Here is a 22,000-nt window from a genome sequence, read left to right as displayed (position 1 = left end):
GCGTTAAGAAACGGTTGTCTCAAGATTTATTTCTTCCAGTCGACTCGCAAAAATCAAGTAAGTAATTCGTATAATTTTCTGAAAGATAAAATATCGATATTATTTTGATTGCATTCCCTACATTTGTAATCGATGAAATTATTAAGAGGAAATATTAAGAAATGTCTATGCCTCAAGATGTATCTTTTCTATTCGTCATTTAAAAAATCAAGTCATCAATCATGTAATTCGCGCATATATTTCTCCGAAAGACATATCGACGTGTTATTATTGCGCGTCTTTCATCAAATAAAGAGATGAAATTTGTTCTGATCGCAAAAAATGGTAAGCGAAAATTTGGCGCGTACGGAAAAAATTTCGCGTCCGTCGTTCGTACATACATCCGCATTGTTTCGACGAACGCCTGCGCGAATTTCCTTCAGAAATCCGCGGCCTTTGGTAGGGGTAGCGCGGGATTCACAGGGGTAAAATTGCACGGTGGTTGAAAACGGCCGCTCTCTGTATATCAGTCGTACGTAGGCGATCACGCGGTTAAGCAGGCTTTCAATTCCATGTCGTCGTCTCCCGCCCTGTTTCTTCAATACGGTCTTCTTCTGATCATCGCCTTCGGGAATGGTGAGCATTCAATCACTCTCAGAGCATTTCAATTTATTAGTGCGTAACTGTCTAATAGCAATTTGCATTCATAAATAACGAAATTTTTTTTATTTTTTTCTCTTTCATTTGTAACGATTTCAATGTCGATTCATTGATATTACTAAATTATGAAGATTAAGAAAATTAAAGAATTTTCACAAACTAGAGATTAATAAAAATAATCGATAATAAATCTTATTTTTTAATTAATTTTACACAATTGTTTATTTTTACGTAAAAAAGTTTAATTAAATGGCAAAACATTTACTAAAAATGTTTATACACTGCAAAAAATTTAAAAATTTCAGCATCAAAATATATGTTGATTTCAAATGCTCGAAGAATAAAAATTGTAGAACTTGTACAATAATTTATATGTGTTATATGATTAAAATAATTATATATTAAGAAAATTATATAACATTTATGAGAAATAAATTCGAAAAATTTAGTTTTAAAATTACTTTCTAATTTTACGTTAACATTGTTTTGTTTAAAAATTAAGCTCGTTATTTCGCAGTGAAAAGTTTTATTGAATTGATGTAAAAGATATAATAAAAAAATAGATTATCATGTTTCAAGAAGAATTAAGTTATTGATACATAACTGTCATCTTTGAGATCTTAAGAAATTTAATTACTTGGTCTCTTTTCCTATAATCTCGCTGAGAAAAATATAGGCCGTCAATAAAGTTTCAAGGTTTTCACGATACCAAAGTACAGCAGTTTAGGAGCTGTTTAGATTTTGTCATGCGTCAAAGCTCGTCATAGCTTTTGCCTGTCACGACTACACAACCACTGATATCAAAGACGTCTGAGATGTAAATTAGTGACGCAATCAAATTCCAAAGGCCGAAACGTCACTAAATTGTCAGCCGTTTTTAAAAAAATGTCCTTGATAAACTAATCTGGACAAATAGTGATTTTTATGATTTTTCCCGACCTTGAAATTTTCAAAAAATTGTTATAGAAATGTTACGATCTGCAGTACATGTATTTATCTTCGCGTATTATTTGAATTATTACAAAATTTTTTAAAAATCTAGCGGAAAAAAATATTTAATTTAATTTAATTTAATTGATTATGAATGAACACTTGTCACGAATACCTTTGAGTATATAAAATTTAAATTACATTTCGGTAACTAATTCTGTTTATAATAATACGAGAATCAAACGCAGTTATATCAGTATATTTAAATAGAATTTAAGTTTACTTTTATTGGGATAATTTAGTAACATAACATAAAAAAGGTTTATAGAACTTTTCATGATCGCAACTTTTTTTTGTACAATAATATTGTTATTCGATTGAAATTATTTAAAAAAATTTTTTTTTTAATTGTTCTTAATCTAGATTGCGATATCAATCACTTATGTTGTTTTATAATTGTTCAAAAAATTATTTTTTTAATTGTCTTTTTTCAATCAAAAAATCAATAATCAAATTAATGATATTTGATATATTAATTATACATATATTTAATAATATTTGTAAGATGATTTAATTTATTTTATAATATTTGAAGTTTTGATTGAGAAGTAAAAAAATTAAATTAACTAAAAAATTGATAACGTGAGAAATCCTCGTAATAAACTTTACTTACTCTACAATATGGCTCTTGGTCTTAACTGGACCTCGTTATTCCATGTTTGCGTCGCAGCTAGCAGTGTAAACGTTTGCGAATCAGTCGCGTCAAGGGGCTATTCGACGCCTCCTCCATGCCACCAAATTCCGTGATCGGGACACTGGCGGATTTGCATATTCGCTGTCGTGGAATCGGGCCCGCGCATGCATTTAGTAAATCGGTTTACGTGCTAAAGTTTGAGGGGCCTTGGCTGAGTATTGGCGATTATTTCCTCGTCATTTATGAATTCTATTAATAGGATATATTACAGATTGTGCAAGAAGAGTAATGTTTCTATGATACGTTAAAACTTTCTTGCGAATCAAAGATAAAAAAATAAAATTAAAAGTATTCGCCTTATAATTTTATAACGTATTTTATTATATTAATTTATTAGAATTTTATTATATTTATTACATTAATTTGTAATTATTTATGGCAATAAATTAAATATTAAGTTTTATAAAAAAAAAAAAAATGAAAGTTTTCGACATATTTGTTTTTAAGAATTTTTTATTTAGCTAGAATTAATTTTGTCAATTATTGTTTTGCAACCTACCCCAGTGAGAAAGGACCTATCGAGTCGACATCGAATTGACGTCGAATCGATGTAAATTGCATCGATTCGATATTAATTTGTCGATTTGATGGTCATTTCTCACTGGGACCATTTAATTTTTATTTTTGCTTCTCTGGATAATCTCTGGAGATAGGGACAGGTGCCTTCGCATAGTGAATTATTCTGCTCGAAGAAATTCGACATCAGTCAGTTGGGATCCCGCGAGATATTCCTCAAGCTCCACATACAGTATCGACATCCGACATGCGATCTCATTACAAATCCGCGAGATTTTTCGATTTACTTTTCAGCGGCGATGACAGGCACCGGCCCATTTCTCGATCTGTGAGAATCTTTCGGGGACCTTCTCTCTAGGGAAACTTCTCACTCGAGGAGTTATAAAAAAGTTTTACATTGTATACAAGAATAGTGAAAAGATGAACATGCTAAAATATTACACTTAAAAATGTAATGTTTAAATTATTTATATTTTTTATATATTTTTATTAATAATTAAATACTTTTTATTAATCAAAGTAGTTTGTATTGATAAAAAATATTAATAAAAATATACAAAAAATATAAATAGTTTAATCATTGCATTTTTTGAAAGTTTTAGTTGTAATTACATTAATCATTTTTATGTTTATTGTAAATTGTTTAAATCTTGAAGCGATAAAATGAAAAATTTACTTTACCAGAGAAATAAAAAACATATTAGCTTTTATTATATATATATTTATACAATTATATTTATTTTTGTACGTGAAAAGTTAGTAAAAAATTTTAAAAATTTATTGCCAATTTTGTTGTAATTAATACATATAATGTAATTTTATATTAGAGATGTTATCTTCCAAACTATCTAGTGTATTCATCATATCAAAAAGAAATTATTTTATATGATTTAAAATAATTTTGTAGCTGTGCAATTGAAAATATTTTCTACTTGATGGCTTTCAGAATTTAGAGAGAAAGAAAATAAAATCAGAGGGTATTAAATGTTGCAAATAAGAAATGATGTATATCACATATATATGTTACAAAATACTTTGCTTTATATTTTGACAATTGATTTAAATTATTAGTTAATAATTATTAAACAAGAATTAATAATTGTTAAATAGTTGAAAACTATGGATGCTTTAAGATCTTCATTAAAAAAAATCAAATTTGAAATGGATAAAAGAACTTGTTATTAAAAATTAACAATATAACATAAAAATAATTGATATAAAAATAAAAATAATTATGAACGTCGATGGTACATCTTATATATCAATGTAACTGTCGATAATTTTGCTTTGGCAACAGTTACTTTGAAGAGTACCCGTTGTTTGAAGATACAAGCTCTTACAGTTCGATAGGGCCATAAGAACTCACTTTCCTAATTGCGATCAGTTATTTCGCGACTAGTATCACTTATCTTCCTCACAGAATCATCCCCTGCATGTACGTCGAGAGAAGATGAGACCGAGTTGAGATTAGCTCCGTCCTCTGACAGGTTTCACCACGCTTCACAGCACAATGGTCGATTCAATGAGGATAGACTAACGTTACTGATCATGTAGCCGATCGCTATAATGGACGAACGTTCACGTAACGAAACGGATCAGAAAGCGGTGATCAGAGACAGAGAAGAATCCGGCGAAAGGAATCTCTGAGATCGTTTTTGCGAGACACCGATTCTCAGGATCTTGCTCGTTTGATCTTACGCCATTCTTCTCAATGATTCTCATCATGTTTTACTTTTTCATCAAATATCACTTGTATTAGGATGATAATAAGATGTTTTACACTTAGATATTTTGCACGTGGCATTATATTAAATTTTCATTGATTGCGATCGATGATTTCTATCGACTTAAAATTATTAATAATTATAAAATTATTAATATATTATTAAGTTCACTTTATCGTAATTATTTACAATATATTCATGCCTTGTTTAAATTTGCTTAAAATTTATATTATTTACACACTTTATTTATACTATTGAAATTATATTATCTGTTTATAATATATTGTAAAATAGTTTCTTTTTAACCTATCAATAATATTCACTTACGAAGACAACGAATATTAAAACCTTGAAAGCGAGAGATATTAAAGCTTACCTAGCCCTGGCCGAATAGACTGAAGGGCGTTATGTTTCAATATTCATGAGTAATATATCTTGACTAGAATAATCAAATGTTAAATTGAACATAAAAAAATTATATTCTAAACACATTACATTTTTTGGTTTTCTAATTCGAGATAATTTTTTCACCATTAAAATACAAAAAAAATATTATTACTCTATTGCACTACAATTTAAAAAAAATACATAACTCTATAATACACGTATTGAGAGAAAAATCTGTTTAAATTATAAACTCTTCCTCCACATATTTGATTAATTTATTAATAAATAATACTGTTACAATAATGTGAAATATTGTGTTAACTATATTGTATATTTCTTTGGTCAAATCGCGATCAATATATTCGAATTTTTTTTCAATATGAAGAAACTTGGAAATTTAATCGTACGTATATATTTCAAAGAGTAAATGAAATAGTTCAAATTGCTCTAGAAAATTGATTGCATTTGTATGTGTTTAGGTGTTTGTGACGAGCACGAATACAGACTGACGAAGCATCTGCTGGATGGATATGACGCCGGCGTACGACCAGCTAAAAATTCGTCCCAGCCCTTGGTCGTGGTCTTTGGGCTATCCCTTCATCACATTATCGATGTTGTGAGTATTCGAGTACAAACAATTTTAAAGATCGATATATGGCAGCATAAGAGAATATGACTGCAAGTCCTTTTGCAGGGCCGTTTAGTGTTCTCTTAGAGTATTATATTCTTGTATAGAACAATGTTTAATGTATCCATATTTTATTCAATAAAAAAAGATAATATATAATTTAATATAATTTTATATTTAACAAAAATGTTTTAATAATTATATGTGTGTGTTATTAAATAATTATAATAATAGCAATTAATATGATATTAATTTGGTTAGAGCAATGCAAAATTTTTTTTATTAAAAAAAGCAAAAAAAAAAAAGAGTTTAATATCTATATACATATACATATAAATATACATATTATACATACATTATTATATATACAAATATTATAAATTATTAATCATTTAGATATTATAATCACTTAGATTTAAATCTTAGACACGCATAATAAATTAGATAAATATTTATAAATATCCATATTTTTAATTAAAATGGTTTTTTTAAGCTCCAAACATTTACTAGATAAATAAAATATAATATTTATTTAATATACTAGACATATACATGTGTTATATTTTCTTGTAATGAAATATCAACGCCTATCGTAAAATAGGAATATCAGTGGAAATATCGATACATTTTTTGCCTTAGTGTGGCAATCTTTAGAATGGCAATAAGAAATATATTAAAGAAATAGAACATGTTGGTTGATCGCGAAATTGCTCTCTAAATATAAGACTGTGCGAAATCGCTTAAGACTTAAAAGAAAATGTTTTCATATTTTTTCACTTTTTATTTCTGTATTATTTTATATTTCTTTATATTCACATTTACAGAATTCCAAAAACACTGTTGTTACTTTTTATTAGCACGAAAAATACATAAAAAATAAGTACATGAAAAAATATACTATATATAAACGTGATAACAATAATGTATTACTCAAAAAAAGAGTATCTCTTTTAATAAAATTTAAAAAAATGCAAAATAAACTGAATATCAAAGTAAAAAATATGACAACGTGATTATTTTGTTTTTACCGATATACGCGTTCGAGTCTTTAGAATTTACCATCGCGTTTGCATTTGAACAGTATTTTCCGTAAACGGATTTCATCCTTAATAAAATAAATTTCTACTCGTGACTGCAAAAAATACTAAACAATAGAAATATAACATTTGTCGTGGCTATTTTAAGAAATAAACTATATTATTTAAGAATAAAAATTTAAGCAGAAAATTGATATAATAAAATTATCGACTCGATCTATTTTAATATTAATACCGAATAATTTAATTTTATTAAATATATTTGTTATAGACAATTGTTAATGTATAAAAAAGAGAAAATTTAATTTATAGAAAATTAAATTTGCGATAAAAGAAATTATATAATATGATATTTTAAACAATTTTAGTTCGAATTGGTATTCTTTGCTAAATAACTCTAATATATTTAATTATTCAATGTATAATATATAAATAGCTAAATTTAATATTTTATCATTTTTATGTTAACAAAAACGAGAATAGTACAAATTAAATGAATACAAATACTTTCGATATGTATATGTAATATATAATATATATGTATATATTTTTTTATAAATAAATAAATCAATAAAAGGAAGCTTTAAGAATTAAACACAAGATGTAGGGTGGTAAATAAAAACTGTTTAAATGTTTAAAAAAAAATAAATTCAAATTTATTCAGACGTTTCGGTCCTTCTTCGGACCATCCTCAGTGATAGAAGAATAATAAATAAACAGTGTCGTCACTTACAATTGCTTGATTACATTCAATCTAATGAATCACCTCCCATTACAAGGTTTAAAATGAAGTGCATACTCAAATGTAACGCTGTAATGGCGAGATAAGCCGAAAGGAGACCCATTACAAACACAAGTATGCGAGACAATGCGCACACAACCGTCTCACACCCTCACTCGTATCATTCAGAAAACCGTTTATCAGGCGTCAATAATAAAATACGACTCTCATAAGAGAGGGAAAGTAGGGATTAAATAAAGGACGAAAACTCTCAAATTTGAGGCATGTTTTCCACAATCGATATGTATGCCTAATGTAAAAATTCCACATCTTCTTGACGGTTCTTTTGACGCTTAATAAACATTTCCACAACATTTCTCTTTTTCAAATAAAGCTCCAAGATTTCAACATTCTGACTTTATGGTCTTCATTTGTGCGTTTGACTCTGTGGTGTACGCATCTCGCATACTTGTGTTTGTGATGGGTCTCTTTTCGGTTTTTTTGTATTTTTTAATCTCGCCATTATGACGTTACATTTGAGTATGCACGTCTACATTTTAAACCTTGTAGTGGGAGGCTGCTAGGTGACTCATTATATCGAATGTAATCAAGCAGTTATAAGTAACCACACTGTTATTTATTATTTTTCTATCACTGAGGATGGTTTGAAGAAGGACCGAAACGTCTGAGTAAATTTGAATTTATTTTCTTTAAATATTATTTTATTTACGCCCCTACATCTCGCGCTTAGCTCTTAAAGCTCCCTTTTATTGATTAATTTATTTCTTAATTAAGAGACTATTTTAGCTTGGAATATTTTTTTTATATATTTATCTGTACTAATCTATATGTATTATCTCGAGAATTTTTTTTTAGGTTTCTATCAAAATAAATATAAATAATAATATAAGAAAGTAAAACTGAAAAAAATATGTATTGAACGAAAATAGAAACACTGCGACCGCGACGGGGTAGTAATCAGAGAGAGGCGAGATAAATTGGCGTGAGAATAAGTAATGCACGCGGTGGGAAGGTTTCCGAACATTTGTTTCGCGTATGGCGGTATAACGAGAGCAACCTTTCGCACAGTATAACCAGCCGTTCATCCCAAGGAGACTTGGGACTCTCTAACGAGAACTCGTTATATCTATCGCAATACAGTCAATCATTCGACGTTATCTCTTTCCATTTCGTTTCGTTTAATAACGTCAATGATAACATAACACCATATGAGATCTCCTCTTCCCCTATTTTCTCTTCTCTCTTAGTCCACATCTAGTTAGTTTTCAAATCTATCGAAACCCTTTTGGGATACTGCTTATGAGAGTAATCGAGCGTTATTCTCAATCTGTGATTAAGAAAGCGTTATTAATTCAAGATCAGTATTTATAGATTTCTCTATAATTTTCTGCTTAAGAAGCTCTTAACTAATAATTGATAATTTTATTGGTATATTTAGAATCTTGCATTTTTTGTTACTCTCTCATCTCTTTATTTTTGGACTGCGATAATCATTGAATCTTTTCAATTACAATTATTTAATATAATATAAAACCACGAGATAATCACATAATAATATTAAAAATTTATTTATAAAATATTTTATTCTCTAATATAATTATTCTCTATTATCTGAATTAAAAATATAAAGTTCTTATTTTTAATTATATACACAATTATTATACATATGTTTACAAAATTAGAGAGAGAAAGAGAGAGAGAGAGAGAGAGAGAGAGAGAGAGAGAGAGAGAGAGAGAGAGAGAGAGAGAGAATGACAAAAAATCCATAAAAACAATTATTATAAATACTTAGATATTATATATTTTTTATATCATTTAAATAATAATTAACTAAACCTCAAATTACAATTTCATAATTTGACTTTATGTGCATTATCCGCAGAAGCTATATAAATTCTTGTACTGATGGATGAAATTTTAGATTTGTGAAATCATGATTATTCATCAAATAATAATCGAATACAAATACCGCTTAAATTCTCAACATACCTCAACATGCCTTCTACAATTGAAATATTATACATAGTTTCATAACAATAGTATCATCCTTATATTAATATGCTACGGATCACGCATTCCGTTGATTTTTCGTCTACTTGGATTCAAGATGATACATGAAGATAAATATTGAACATTAGTAAGAGTGATATACTCTTTCCTTTAGCGGAAAAAACTGTTCCATATGTATTGTTCCATATATTTACTATTTTATCATATTATTTATATCAAAGTACAATTATTTAAAAAAAATGGACGATTTAAAAATATTATTTATATTTTAATTTGTTATTATTTATTACTCTGTTAAATATCGAATCAAAAAAATCTTGAGATAGCAGACGCGAGTAATCTTTTAAAAATTTGAAAATTAAAGCGAATTAGTGAGCAGACATGGAAAAAGAACACAGACCGAAACCTTGAATATTTATATTTCACACATATAATAACCCGAAATCTAATTAGACTTTTGCATCGATCAGATGCAGCATCGTCTTATGCATCGATTTTCGTCGAGATAATGCGTTCACCGCGGAATTTATCGTGTTCCGGATTTCGCACGATTACGGAAGTCAATTAAATCCTGCGAAATCAGTTCGTGTACTTTAATTATGTTACCATCTATGGCAAAAAAGAAATGCTCACAGTATTTTTAGAGCAAAACGATATGTTAGATTCACGTTCTCACGAAACAATTTAAAACATGTTTTTTTTTTTTAATTTTACTGATAAATATAAAAAAGTTTAAATTAGCTATTTAATAATAATAAATTTAAAAACCTTCTTAAATATATAATTAAGATTGAATAAAATATCTATTTAGTAAAGTTTAAATTAGGTATTTAATTTATAAAAAATTCATGTTTAAAAAATACAGTAGTATTTATTGTTAGATAATTTAATTTTATACCTTGCAAATATTTTATTTATTAGATAATAAATAAAACGTTTGTAAGGTATAAAATTAAATTATCCAACATTTTATTTATGAGATAATAAATAAAACATTTTCAAGGTATAAAATTGAATTATCTAACAATAAATACTACTGTATTTTTTAAACATGAATTTTTTATAAATTAAATAGCTAATTTAAACTTTACTAAATAGATATTTTATTCAATCTTAATTATATATTTAAGAGGGTTTTTAAATTTATTATTATTTTATTTGCTAACTGTATATATATATATATATATATATATATAGAACTTATTTACAAAATATTAATTTTTATGGAAATAAATGCGTTGAGCTATTATAAAATAATTGCAAGAATAGGATTACTATTTAATGTGAAATGTGTAATTGTTTCGGATTTTATTAAGGATTTGTCGAGTTTTTTCTATAAATAGAAAGAAAGATATATTGTCAGTCGTTTGCCGACCATATTGTCGACAATTCGTTTCTCTGAAATAAACGAACTTCAATTAATCAAATAGATCAATTCCAACGATTTTCCTTTATAGATATAATAATTCTTTGAGACGTCACAAATTAAAATAAAATATTTTATAATAAATTATCTGCGATAATTGAATTTGTTGTTAAATCTTTTTTTAGTAATGATAAAATTATCAATACTTAATATTTTACTTACATAGCATATTGTAATATTTAATATTTTAATACATTAATATGTTGTATTTTAGTTCATATATTTTATATTTTATGATTATCTACATTTTTATATTATATATATACATATATATATATATATATATATATATATATATATATATATATATATATATATATATTGTTAACTATAAATGATCTCTTTTTTATTTTTATTTCATATATCTCTTGTTGTTATATACTTCTACAATTTGTGTTATTCTCTCTGCATATATGTAGTTTGCTTTTTCAATGACAAACAGATATTTCGAGAAAAAAATATTAATTTCGAAATTTTCGATAGAAATACATTTTAAACATTTTATATTATATTTTATTTATTTACCTTAATCAACGAGAAACATCTTCTTAATACAAGTAAATTTTAGAGTATTTATACTATATTTATTATATATACTATATTTATTATACTATATAATAATTGTCAAAGAGAGAAAGAATTTTATACAGCATATTAATAATTGTCAGAGAGAGAAAGAATTTTTAATTAAAATAATTAATATTAAACAATAATAATTTAAAGTAATTAAATAACATTGTCGGCATCGTGTATTTTTTATTCGTCTGCAATTTTTAATAAAAAATACAATTTTTGAAAAAAATTTCTCGATTTAAAATTAAATCAATAAAAATCTAGTTTTTATATAAATAATTCAAATAATTATAAATTTTAAACATATTTCACATAAATAAAACTTTCTTCGTGTAATCGTTCGTTGGAACTCTGAGCAGGATTTAATTACTGTTTTGATATTGTCAACTTTTATTAATTTGTATTGCAGATGGTCCGAAGAGGAACCCCTCCAAAACGTATTCGATATTAATTAAATTGAATTTTCGTAGTAATAAGTTCTTTGCGCCTGTTACCATTGCTCATGGGTTTTAGTTGGTCAGTTTACTTATGATTTATATTAATTTATACATATTTATTGTATATACGAAAATTAGCTATCGAAAATTTTCCACAAAAAGGACGTTTCGGAATGTAATCATAGTACATAGGTATATGAGTGACAAAAGAGCGTTACTTAAATAATAAATAAAATTTTATCATGCAATATAACATATTAATTAATAATATAATCTGCATATATAGTATTTATGTTTATAAATGAATTATATATTTATATAATGTTTTATATATAAATTTGTACATTTATACATATAATCGGCGATTATATTATATATATATATTGTTTATATTAAATTCATTTAGATATAATTGTATAAAAGTTATTTTAATCAATAAAAAGAGGCTCTAAGAGTGAAACACAAGATGTAGGGGCGTAAATAAAAACAATGTTTAAAGAAAATAAATTCAAATTTATTCAGACGTTTCGGTCCTTCTTTGGACCATGCTCAGTGATAGAAAAATAATAAATAAACAGTGTGGTTACTTACAATTGCTTGATTACATTTGATATAATGAGTCACCTAGCAGCCTGCTACTACATAGTTTAAAATGTATTAAAAGTGCATACTCAAATGTAACGCCATAATGGCGAGATTTAAAAATACAAAGAAGTCGAAAGGAGACCCATCACAAACACAAGTATGCGAGACAATGCGCACAACTGTCTCGTACCGAGTCAAAGACACAAGTGAAGACTATAAGGTCAGAAGCCGTTTATTAGGCGTCAATAATAAAACATGACCTTCATAAGAGAGAGAAAGTATATGGATTAAATAAAGGACAGAAACTTCTGAGGCATGTTTTTCACAATCGATATGTATGTCTGATGTAAAAATTCCATATCTTCTTAATGATTCAACCGTTCATCTGATGCCTAATAAACAACATTTCCAACATAAGTCTCTTTTCTAAATAGGGTTCTGCATCCAAGATTTCAATATTCTGACCTTGTGGTCTTCATTTGCGTCTTTGACTCGGTGTGAGACGGTTGTGCGCATTGTCTCGTATATTTGTGTTTGTGATGGGTCTCCTTTCGGTTTCTTTGTATTTTTTAATCTCGCCATTATGGCGTTACATTTGAAAGTGTATTTGAGTAGTTCTACATTTTAAACTGTTTATTTATTATTTTTCTATCATTTAGAATGGTTCGAAGAAAGACCGAAACGTCTAAACAAATTTAAATTTATTTTCTTTAAACATTGTTTTTATTTAGGCCCCTACATCTTGTGTTTGGCCCTTTTTATTGATTAATTTATTTCTGAATTGAAAGACTATTAACTTTTATTGTTGAAAGTTTTTTTTTACGTTTGTTTATAAAAGTGATTTATATTATGATTTTATTGCAGGATGAAAAGAACCAGATACTCACGACCAATTGTTGGGTTACGCAGGTTTGGACCGACCATCATTTGAAATGGAATGCTTCGGAATTTGCTGGAATTCGAGTAATTCGTGTTCCCTATAATCGTGTCTGGCGACCTGACACTATTTTATACAACAAGTAAGCAGTTGTCTCGCATAAATAAAGTGAACACTTTGCGAACTTCAAAAATATTAATATTTCAATAATATATCTCAAAAAAGATTTTATATATATTTATACATGTTGCGGCTCAAAAAGATTTCAAAAATTTTACAAATTGAAGCCAATAATATGCTCTCTTGAGATCTCTACGTCACAATCCTGATATTCTTTTTGAAACTTTTCCCGAATCCTTATGGAATACTTTGCACAGCATACTTTACATGACAGAAAAAAAAGTTAAAAAGCTTATTCCGAATGAGAAAGAAATCAAAAGAAAAGTTTCCGAAAAGAAAAATAAAAAATAAGAAAAAATAATTTAATACATAATTATTAAAAAATTACAAAAAAAAAATAAAAATATAATTTTCTAAATATTATGAAAAAAAAGTTCAAAAGAAAAACATAAAATTTTAAGATCGAAATAAGAAAAGGAAATTCATATATCATTACGTTTTCTATTTTCTGTTTGATTACAGTGCGGATCCACAATATAGTTCTGCGGTCATCAATACAAACGTAATCGTCAGTCACACAGGTGAAGTGGTTTGGTTGAGCCATGGTATCTTTCGCAGTAGTTGCGACATAAACGTAGAATTTTTTCCCTTTGACGAACAAAGATGCGCTTTGAAATGGGCCTCTTGGACGTATGATGGCTATCAAGTAAGTTTCATACACATTCTAAATTTTACGTTGCACATCTGGATTTTTATCCGCGCGAATGCAAATTGTCAAAGTTTTACATTTACATAATTGAATATCTGATTTTAATAGAATAGGTCACTGCGTTGCCTAACGAATTTCTTTTTTAAAAAATGAAGTTCTAATATTCTGTTGGGGGACAGATTATTCAATGATGTAAATGTGAAATTTGCAAAATCTGCATTAGCGCATAAATACGTCTTCATTATCGATATTAAGTTTTCTAGAGATATCGCTTTGAGATACATTTTAAATAAATAAGCTATTGTCACGTTAGATGACAATCTATATTTTTCAATTAGACTTCTTTCATCGTGATTCTTATAATTATAGAACTTTGAAAGTATTTAAAATTGCGACGTCAAATTTTTCTTGCGGATGATTATCGGTTGGCGCGACTGTTCATCTTGCAGATTTCTTTTTAAATCAAATTAAATTCAGCGTTCGACCAATCGTATTTCTTCGCGGTATTATATTCACCTTCATTTAAAAAACCACAGTATATTTCATGGTAGAAATCAAAGAGCATATTGGTTATTCAAAGATTGAAGCATCGGCGTACGAAAATATAGTTCATGTAAGATAGGAACTCTATATAAAAATCAGGGCGATGAAAAAATTAGATATAAATTAAACAAATATTTAAATTAAATCTTGTTTAGATATGTTTAATTTTATCTAAGAAATTTTATCAAAATATTGTTACAAAGATAATCGCGGATGATCCTATGTCTCTTTCTATGTTTTAAAATAGTATATATTTTTTGGTATTACATACGGATATGTAGAAAAAAGAATTGTGACGCATCGTGTAACGGCAATACGTGCAATGCGTAGATAAAAAAAAAAGAAATTATTGTTCGCAAAGCAAAGCTCCAGCTTTGAAAGTTCGGGAACGCTTAACACAGCTGTGGAATCGAAAACGCGAATCCGTCAAGTCGTGAAAATGGTTCGGGCAGATCGAAGAGCTTAATCCCCAGCCTCGCGAGAAGAATTCAATACGAGAGTCGTTCCGTTCGCTTCCGCGCCGAACTCTTTGCCTATCTTTCACAGAGTTTTTCCATTTTCTATCTCTCCGCGTTGAATACACTTTGCGTAACGTCGGTACCGTTTTTCCTCGTCGCATAAGATCAAGAACGTCATCGCGATTTAAAATACTTGTCCAGGAAAATCTTTTGCACATTAATCATTTCTTGCACGTAATACATTTTTTTATTATTAATTTTCTAAATAAAACCAATATATATACGTAGAGAAACAGGTTCTTAATAATAAATTCAAACAAGTTCTTATTCCAAATAATAATTTTTGCTATGAAAGAAATCATACAATAAAAAGAAAATTATAAAAATAGAAAAATAAATAGAGATAATTGTATTAAAACTCAATCAAGAGAGAATGAATGCAAGGTATTTATATAAAAAACTTATATTCTATTTGAATTTAAATTAAAATTCAATTTATTTTTCAGTCTCTTTCACATACTAATAGAATTCATATACTAATACAATCGCACAATAAAATAAAATGTATATCCATGTATATCTCAATTTATGTCATTATTATTAATAAAATGTATAAACAGCTCTCGATAAAAAGATCTCAATTGCAGTAGAAAGATATTCCGCCTGTCAACTGCCAGTTTAACTTTTACTCGATAAACCGGTCTTCGTGTTTAACGAACAGCGCAATGTTCGATAAACCGCGCTCGGTCGGACTTTTTATTACTCGAAAATTCGCGGAGCTTTTATGGACAAAACAACAGCGGATTTGCACCATCGATCGAGCGTAACTTATATCAAAGAAATTTTGCGGAGTTCAGCTTGAACTGAAGAGACAGAGCGAGCAGGGGGACATAAGTAATTATCAAGCAAACGGCGAGTTCCATCTTCTGGATTTCACCGCTCGCAGAAACGTCGAGTACTATTCCTGCTGCCAAGAACCGTATCCCGACATCACTTACGAGATTCGCTTACGACGACGTCCGATGTTCTACGTCTTCAACCTGATCCTGCCCTGCATACTAATCAATGGTGTCGGTAAGTGAAGCATAGATGTGTATACGTGACTAAAACGATACGAAATCCCTTCAGCGAGATATAGTAGATTTTAATTTCCGTTTATATTAAAATAATAATCATCATTTTGATATCTATTTGCACTACAAATTTTCTCGCTGTAGTTTGAGCTCATAAAATACAAAGAAAATCATTAAAAGTATATATATTTGTTTATGAAATGTAAAGATTATCAACGGAGGGTAAATAAATTAAACAAATTGATTTTTAAAATATTTAAGAAAAAGATAGGTAAAAAATATTTTAAAAATAAGTTTAAATTAATTTTTTAAATGGATTTACTCAGATTGCGAATTAACGATGACACGGTAACGCGACGCCAAGTAGACGCTTGGGTAATTTGTTAAAAAGAAAAATAACAGTTCTTATCGTTAGTTACGAAGTAAATTTCATAAATAAGCCCAAGCTCAAGACGAAGCAGCCTGCGTATAAAAAGTCATATACGAGATTAGATAAAGATTTTTCCATGCGATCGTTCCGTACTTTCCGCACAACTTGCTTGCATAAGAAAATTAAGATTACCTCTACGAAAACACATAAGCGCAGATCTAATAAATTTGCATAAAAGTTTTCATAATCTTAGGAAGAATAGCGTTTTTATAAATTATTATGCAAATTACGATCAAATTATATGTTAAGATCTATCAGATGATAAGAAAGCAAAGTGTGCATGATTATTGTTTTTATATTTTATATTTGAAAGCTTCGAAATTTTAACAAAGTCACTAGTTCTTATATAAGAATATTGTGAATAATATTATGGAAAGAGATTCCTGGGCGAATTTGAAGAATGTACTTTTTGTGAAGATATCAAAAGAGCTAACCATCCGTCGCAAAGTTTGATATTAAATATTTTTGAAGATAAAATAAAGAAAGTGCAAATATTGATTCGTTTTTTCTTAGGAAAATTTTAATAAAAATTACATATATTATGCATCTACAAATACATATTATATTATTTATGTTGCCAAACGCGCATCTAACTGTCTTTCTAGTGATCTCGAACAAATGAGTCGTCATATATAATTTATGTTTTTATAAAATCAATAATATTACAAGAAATGTACTTTAAGTATTAATGAATATTTACGCTTGATGGCTCTCATATTGGCTTTGGTATGTTCGATTAAATTAAGTACATTTTTGTAATTATTACAAATATGATTTACAAATATTTTATATTAATAAAAAAATTTTTAATTTATAAATGCATAATTTTAATGTAATAATTGCGCGTGATTGGTAAAGTACTTGATGCTGTAGAAACCAGGCGTAAAAGTAACGATTGACGAAGAATATTAGTTCGTTCGTTAATGATAGCTCGAAAAATAATATCAAGCACTGAATTTAATCGCATTAGTATTTGTACGAGAGAAAACGAATTAAGCTGCTGCTTTTAAGGAAAGGACGGCATGAACCGAAGCATTTCATTACATTGCTGCTGCCATTTACCGATAATGAAACAGATTTGCCAAGAAATCGTCGGATATCAGAATGAAGTTTGTAGAGCAATTACTGATCAACTGAAATACTTCTTTATAAAAAATAATGAAAAGATAAATTAATATAAAAATTAAATAAATATAAGCAAAAAAGGCAAGAGACATAAATAAAAAAAGACAAGATATACAGAAAATGAAAACATAAATATTAAAACAACAGAATATAAGACCGAGTGGAGCAATCGAGATTGTCAGATAAATGGGACAACACAATGGTTTTCCGATGATAAAATTGATAGTTATTGTCGAGGACAGTTTAAAATGACAATTGTGAATTTTATTATCGAAAAATTGTTGCGTATTTCCGTGTGTAAATTTCTTTACATAACAATAACAATAAGAAAAAGATATAATTTAATGTGTTTCCTTTATATGAATATTTTTCGGAAAATTAAAATTTAAATAGAAATTGCGGAAAATTCTTTATCGAGGCATTGTAAGAAAGAAATATAAAAGCATAGCATTAATAATATAAATTAATAAAAAAATTAATATATATGTCTATGCACATACATTAATGTAAAAAGAATAGAAAACTTGAGAAAATTTAAATTTACCGAAGTCTTGAAGAAAAGACGATTTGAGATTGTCTTCATTCTTCTTTTCTCGTCTTTTTTTTGCCGCTTTAATGTCATTCCACTTGATTACTACTACACTCAAATTTATCACGAGACTTCGAATCGAAATCTCGTGGAATACCTCAGATTCAATATTCCGCGACAGGAGTAAAACTTTTGCGAACGCTTCCTTTGTTTGCTTTCCAGCCCTGTTGGTGTTCTACGTGCCCTCCGAGTCGGGAGAGAAAGTCACCCTCGGTATTTCGGCCCTTCTCTCTATGACAGTTTTCTTGATGACCATTCGTGAAACTTTGCCGCCTACGGAAAAGACGCCATTAATAAGTAAGTACTTGGTCAGCTATTTCCGTATGTAATTTTTAATTCGAATAATATATTTTAATAAGATATATATTTTTATATTTAAAAGATATTTTTAGAGTACTCTCTCTATCTTTTTTTTCTGTCTCTTTTACGATCTACCACAATTTTATTTTGTATATATTATTCTGTTTAATCTTTAATTATTTATCGTTATTTTGTTTAGTTAAATTATTTTAAATTTTATATTTTTTTGAGAAACATATATATGTACAATATTTTTAAAAATTTCGAAATATAAAAATGTCGTCCAATTTTTTTCGTTAATTTTATGTAACACAGAATGTGATTGTGAGTTACGTTTGTCATAGCTGCTCGTTACTTGTTACTCATTAAAAAAAACTCACGGAAAAATGCACTTGGGATTTTCTTGAGACGCGGTTAACCGTGTACAAGACCGACGATCTTATTTCTGCTGGCTTTCTTGTAGCCTTCAAAGGAAAAGGAATACGTGTTCAAAATAAAATGATAAAACCGAATAAAAGCAATTCAATATTCTATTAACTAAATAAAGAGAGATTTTTGTTTAATGCTCAGGTACATTACATTATTGTTGGAATTTATTAAAAGAACATAATGGACAATATTTTTGAAAAATTATTAAAAAATGTATAAATGATATTTAGATTCAGAGAATATATTTTTGTATCAAATAATAAAAATCAATATCGTTTTCCATTTTGTTCCATTTACTTTTTATCATTTATACGCTTGCATTCTTACGTTATTATTATTATTATTATTATTTATGTAAATACCTTTACACATAAATAAACATAAGTGGGCATAATGTAAAGTGGTAATATTATTTTAAAAATTAATATTGTATATTTTGAATATATATTTTTTCTTAAATTATTATTTATATGTCTTTTTTAAGACTTATCTAAAAGAAATAAATTAATACTTATTTTATTAATATGTGTTCTTCCCCTTTGAATATATGTTTTCAGGTCTTTATTACGGTGTCAGTATTTGCTTGGTGTCGTTTGCATCCGGTCTGGCGGTCGTGACATTGAATTTGCATCACCGTGGTGTGCGGGGTATACGAGTACCGAGTATCGTGAGATCGTTGGTCTTAAACAAATTAGCCAGGATAGTATTTCTGAATTTCCAAGAGGAGAATAGATCGGTAAAACGGATAACGTAATGCACATGGATATTGTTCTTTGTAACACGCGGGGCATTTTGTAAATTGCTATCTGGCGTTTCTCAATCATTTGAATATAATAAAATTGAGTCAATATTCCGCTGCGCGCTTCTCAGCGATCGGTCAAATGATAATTCTGAGAATGGCGCAGCTCCCGGCGAATAATAGCTTAAGCAGAGCCGACCTGAGAATAAAAAAAACAGAGATTGTTTTCAACATACATAAATTACAAAAAAGTAAAAAAAAATATTTTTTAACGTAACGTTACATAAAAACAGATAAATTAGAGTAAAAGAGAACTATGAGTATAAAAAAGTAGTATAAAATTTTATAAAAAATTAAAGAAAATATCTGAAAAAACGTGTTACACTTCGCAGAGAGAAAGTTTTTCATGTTGATATAGTTTCTATAAACGTGTCCCCGCTATTGCTACGTTCTATAGAAAAGTTACGGCGCGATCATCAATCTGAGATCACAGAGATTTGTTATATCAGCAGGAACCGGCGGAACAATTCCCGAGAAGAAAGAACAATTGTCCGCTGCACTGCAAATCCGAACTGCCGGACCAGCACGTATCTCCCAAGTATGTATCGAGGAGGGATGATAGTAATAGCAGCAGTCCCAGTCTAGGTGAGTCTATTTTATATAATAAATGATTTATTAATAGTTGCAATATATTCTTATTCTCTTGTCATAATTGGTTTAATGACAAAAACACGTGTTACTTGGTTTCTTCAACTCTCGCATATATATTTATTACTTATAAAATATAATATTATATTATATTATCGTTTTCCAATATGTAGGTATTTTTATTATTTATCTTCAAGTATGTTTTCTATTATAAATATTTTCTTTCATTCTTTCATAAAAAGTATATCCTATTCTTTAAAATTGTAATGTTATACAATTTTTAAATAAATTTATTATAATATGCAAAATATTTTGTAAAAGATAATATATTTTTATAAATTATTATAATTATTATAATTTTATTAAATTTTTATAATTATTATAATTTTATTTGAGTATATTCTCTAATTATTTAATTTATATATATATTTTCTATATTATCTAATTTTTGATATTCGATTATATAAAAGGAAATGTTTAATTTTCATATGTATTCATGTGCCTAATATATTTTCAATCGCTCCAATTTATTTTTGTTGTATCTGCTTGTTACGAACATATTATAATTTTAATATATATTCATCTCGTGAAACATAATATCTGATTAATTATCGTCTTATATAGTCTTTGATTTAGTCTAGTTTCATTAATCAGCTGATTCATGCCACGCGATCAATGTTTTTTACGAATCGTGTCAAACGATCGCACAGATCTTGGAAAGGAAGGTGGCCTTGAGGCGCAGTGGTCCCGAGTCCTGGGAAGAGTGCACGCGACCATTGAGAGGAACGAGCGGCGTCTGGTAGAGCAGGATCGTCGAGAAAGGACAGAGTTAGATTGGAAACAAGTCGCTCTGGTCAGTGATCGTGCGCTGTTGTGCGTTTTCTTTCTCACGACGATCGTTAGTACGGCGGTGATTTTATGCGGCTCGCCTCCGACCGAGGATATATCTAAAGATTAATCCGGGTAATCCTTGGATTATCGATTTGATTAATTAACTAAACGCTTAGTAATCAAAACTTTGTCTGCTGGAAAAATGTTGGACTCAAAGAATTATTTTATTCTTTCCACATATATACTAAAAAAGAATTACAGTTCAGTAGATTCGTTGATATAAGGAATAAATGAGTGTGTTTCTCATTATTTGTTTTATGATGAGATATGTGTGCTAATCTATGAATAAGTATATAGTTTTTGAAAGTTTGATAGAAATTTCTTGCCCTGCAAAAAATAAAAATTTCTTATTATTTTTCTATTATTATTTACGATGTAATTCCAAAAATAGAAAATTACTCTGACATAATTATAATTATAATAATTATAATAATTAATTATTATAATTATTTAATAATTGTAAAAATTAATTATTATTATTACCAAATTTAATTATTCAATTTCTGATAATTTTGCTAGACAAGAATTAATAGAAAAAAAATTCTATTATTTCAAGAGACTTTCTCTTTAATTTTTATCCTTTTTAATTTGAAAATTTTTAGAAGGACAGGCGTACATTTAAAAACAAAGTATTTATTTCTGACAACTAGAAGTTAATTTAAAGAATAACAATAATTGTTA

At 27.9% G+C, this 22,000-nt stretch overlaps 1 protein-coding gene across 6 annotated transcripts; it reads left to right on the top strand.

The window, feature by feature from the left end:
- Positions 1–296: 296 nt before the first annotated feature.
- Positions 297–21,716, top strand: LOC140671917 (neuronal acetylcholine receptor subunit alpha-7). Of its 6 annotated transcripts, none has more exons than XM_072903645.1 (9): positions 297–615; positions 5,430–5,566; positions 13,253–13,407; positions 13,908–14,091; positions 15,953–16,169; positions 18,475–18,609; positions 19,599–19,791; positions 20,293–20,425; positions 21,139–21,254. In XM_072903645.1, the coding sequence occupies exons 1-8, from the start codon at positions 552–554 to the stop codon at positions 20,423–20,425; spliced, it is 1,218 nt and encodes a 405-aa protein (XP_072759746.1). In that variant the 5' UTR covers positions 297–551; the 3' UTR covers positions 21,139–21,254. The 6 variants fall into 6 exon arrangements, with proteins under 6 accessions (XP_072759746.1, XP_072759745.1, XP_072759742.1 ...); XM_072903644.1 differs by having other exon boundaries at positions 20,290–20,425; XM_072903641.1 differs by having other exon boundaries at positions 299–615; positions 19,599–19,777; positions 21,139–21,716.
- Positions 21,717–22,000: the final 284 nt, after the last annotated feature.

The sequence above is a fragment of the Anoplolepis gracilipes genome, chromosome 12 (assembly GCF_047496725.1).
Source record: "Anoplolepis gracilipes chromosome 12, ASM4749672v1, whole genome shotgun sequence".
NCBI classification, from domain to species: Eukaryota; Metazoa; Arthropoda; class Insecta; order Hymenoptera; family Formicidae; genus Anoplolepis; species Anoplolepis gracilipes.
The sequence above is the reverse complement of the archived record's forward strand: the minus strand, read 5'-3'. Positions and strand labels throughout refer to the sequence as shown.

Bases quoted from the DNA above. Each gene is read 5' to 3' on its own strand.
- LOC140671917 (XM_072903640.1), top strand. From the start codon at position 552: ATGTCGTCGTCTCCCGCCCTGTTTCTTCAATACGGTCTTCTTCTGATC. The intron at 5,567-13,252 runs GTGAGTATTCGA...ATTTTATTGCAG, and splicing joins TTCATCACATTATCGATGTT to GATGAAAAGAACCAGATACT. The intron at 19,778-20,289 runs GTAAAACGGATA...TTGTTATATCAG, and splicing joins TCCAAGAGGAGAATAGATCG to CAGGAACCGGCGGAACAATT.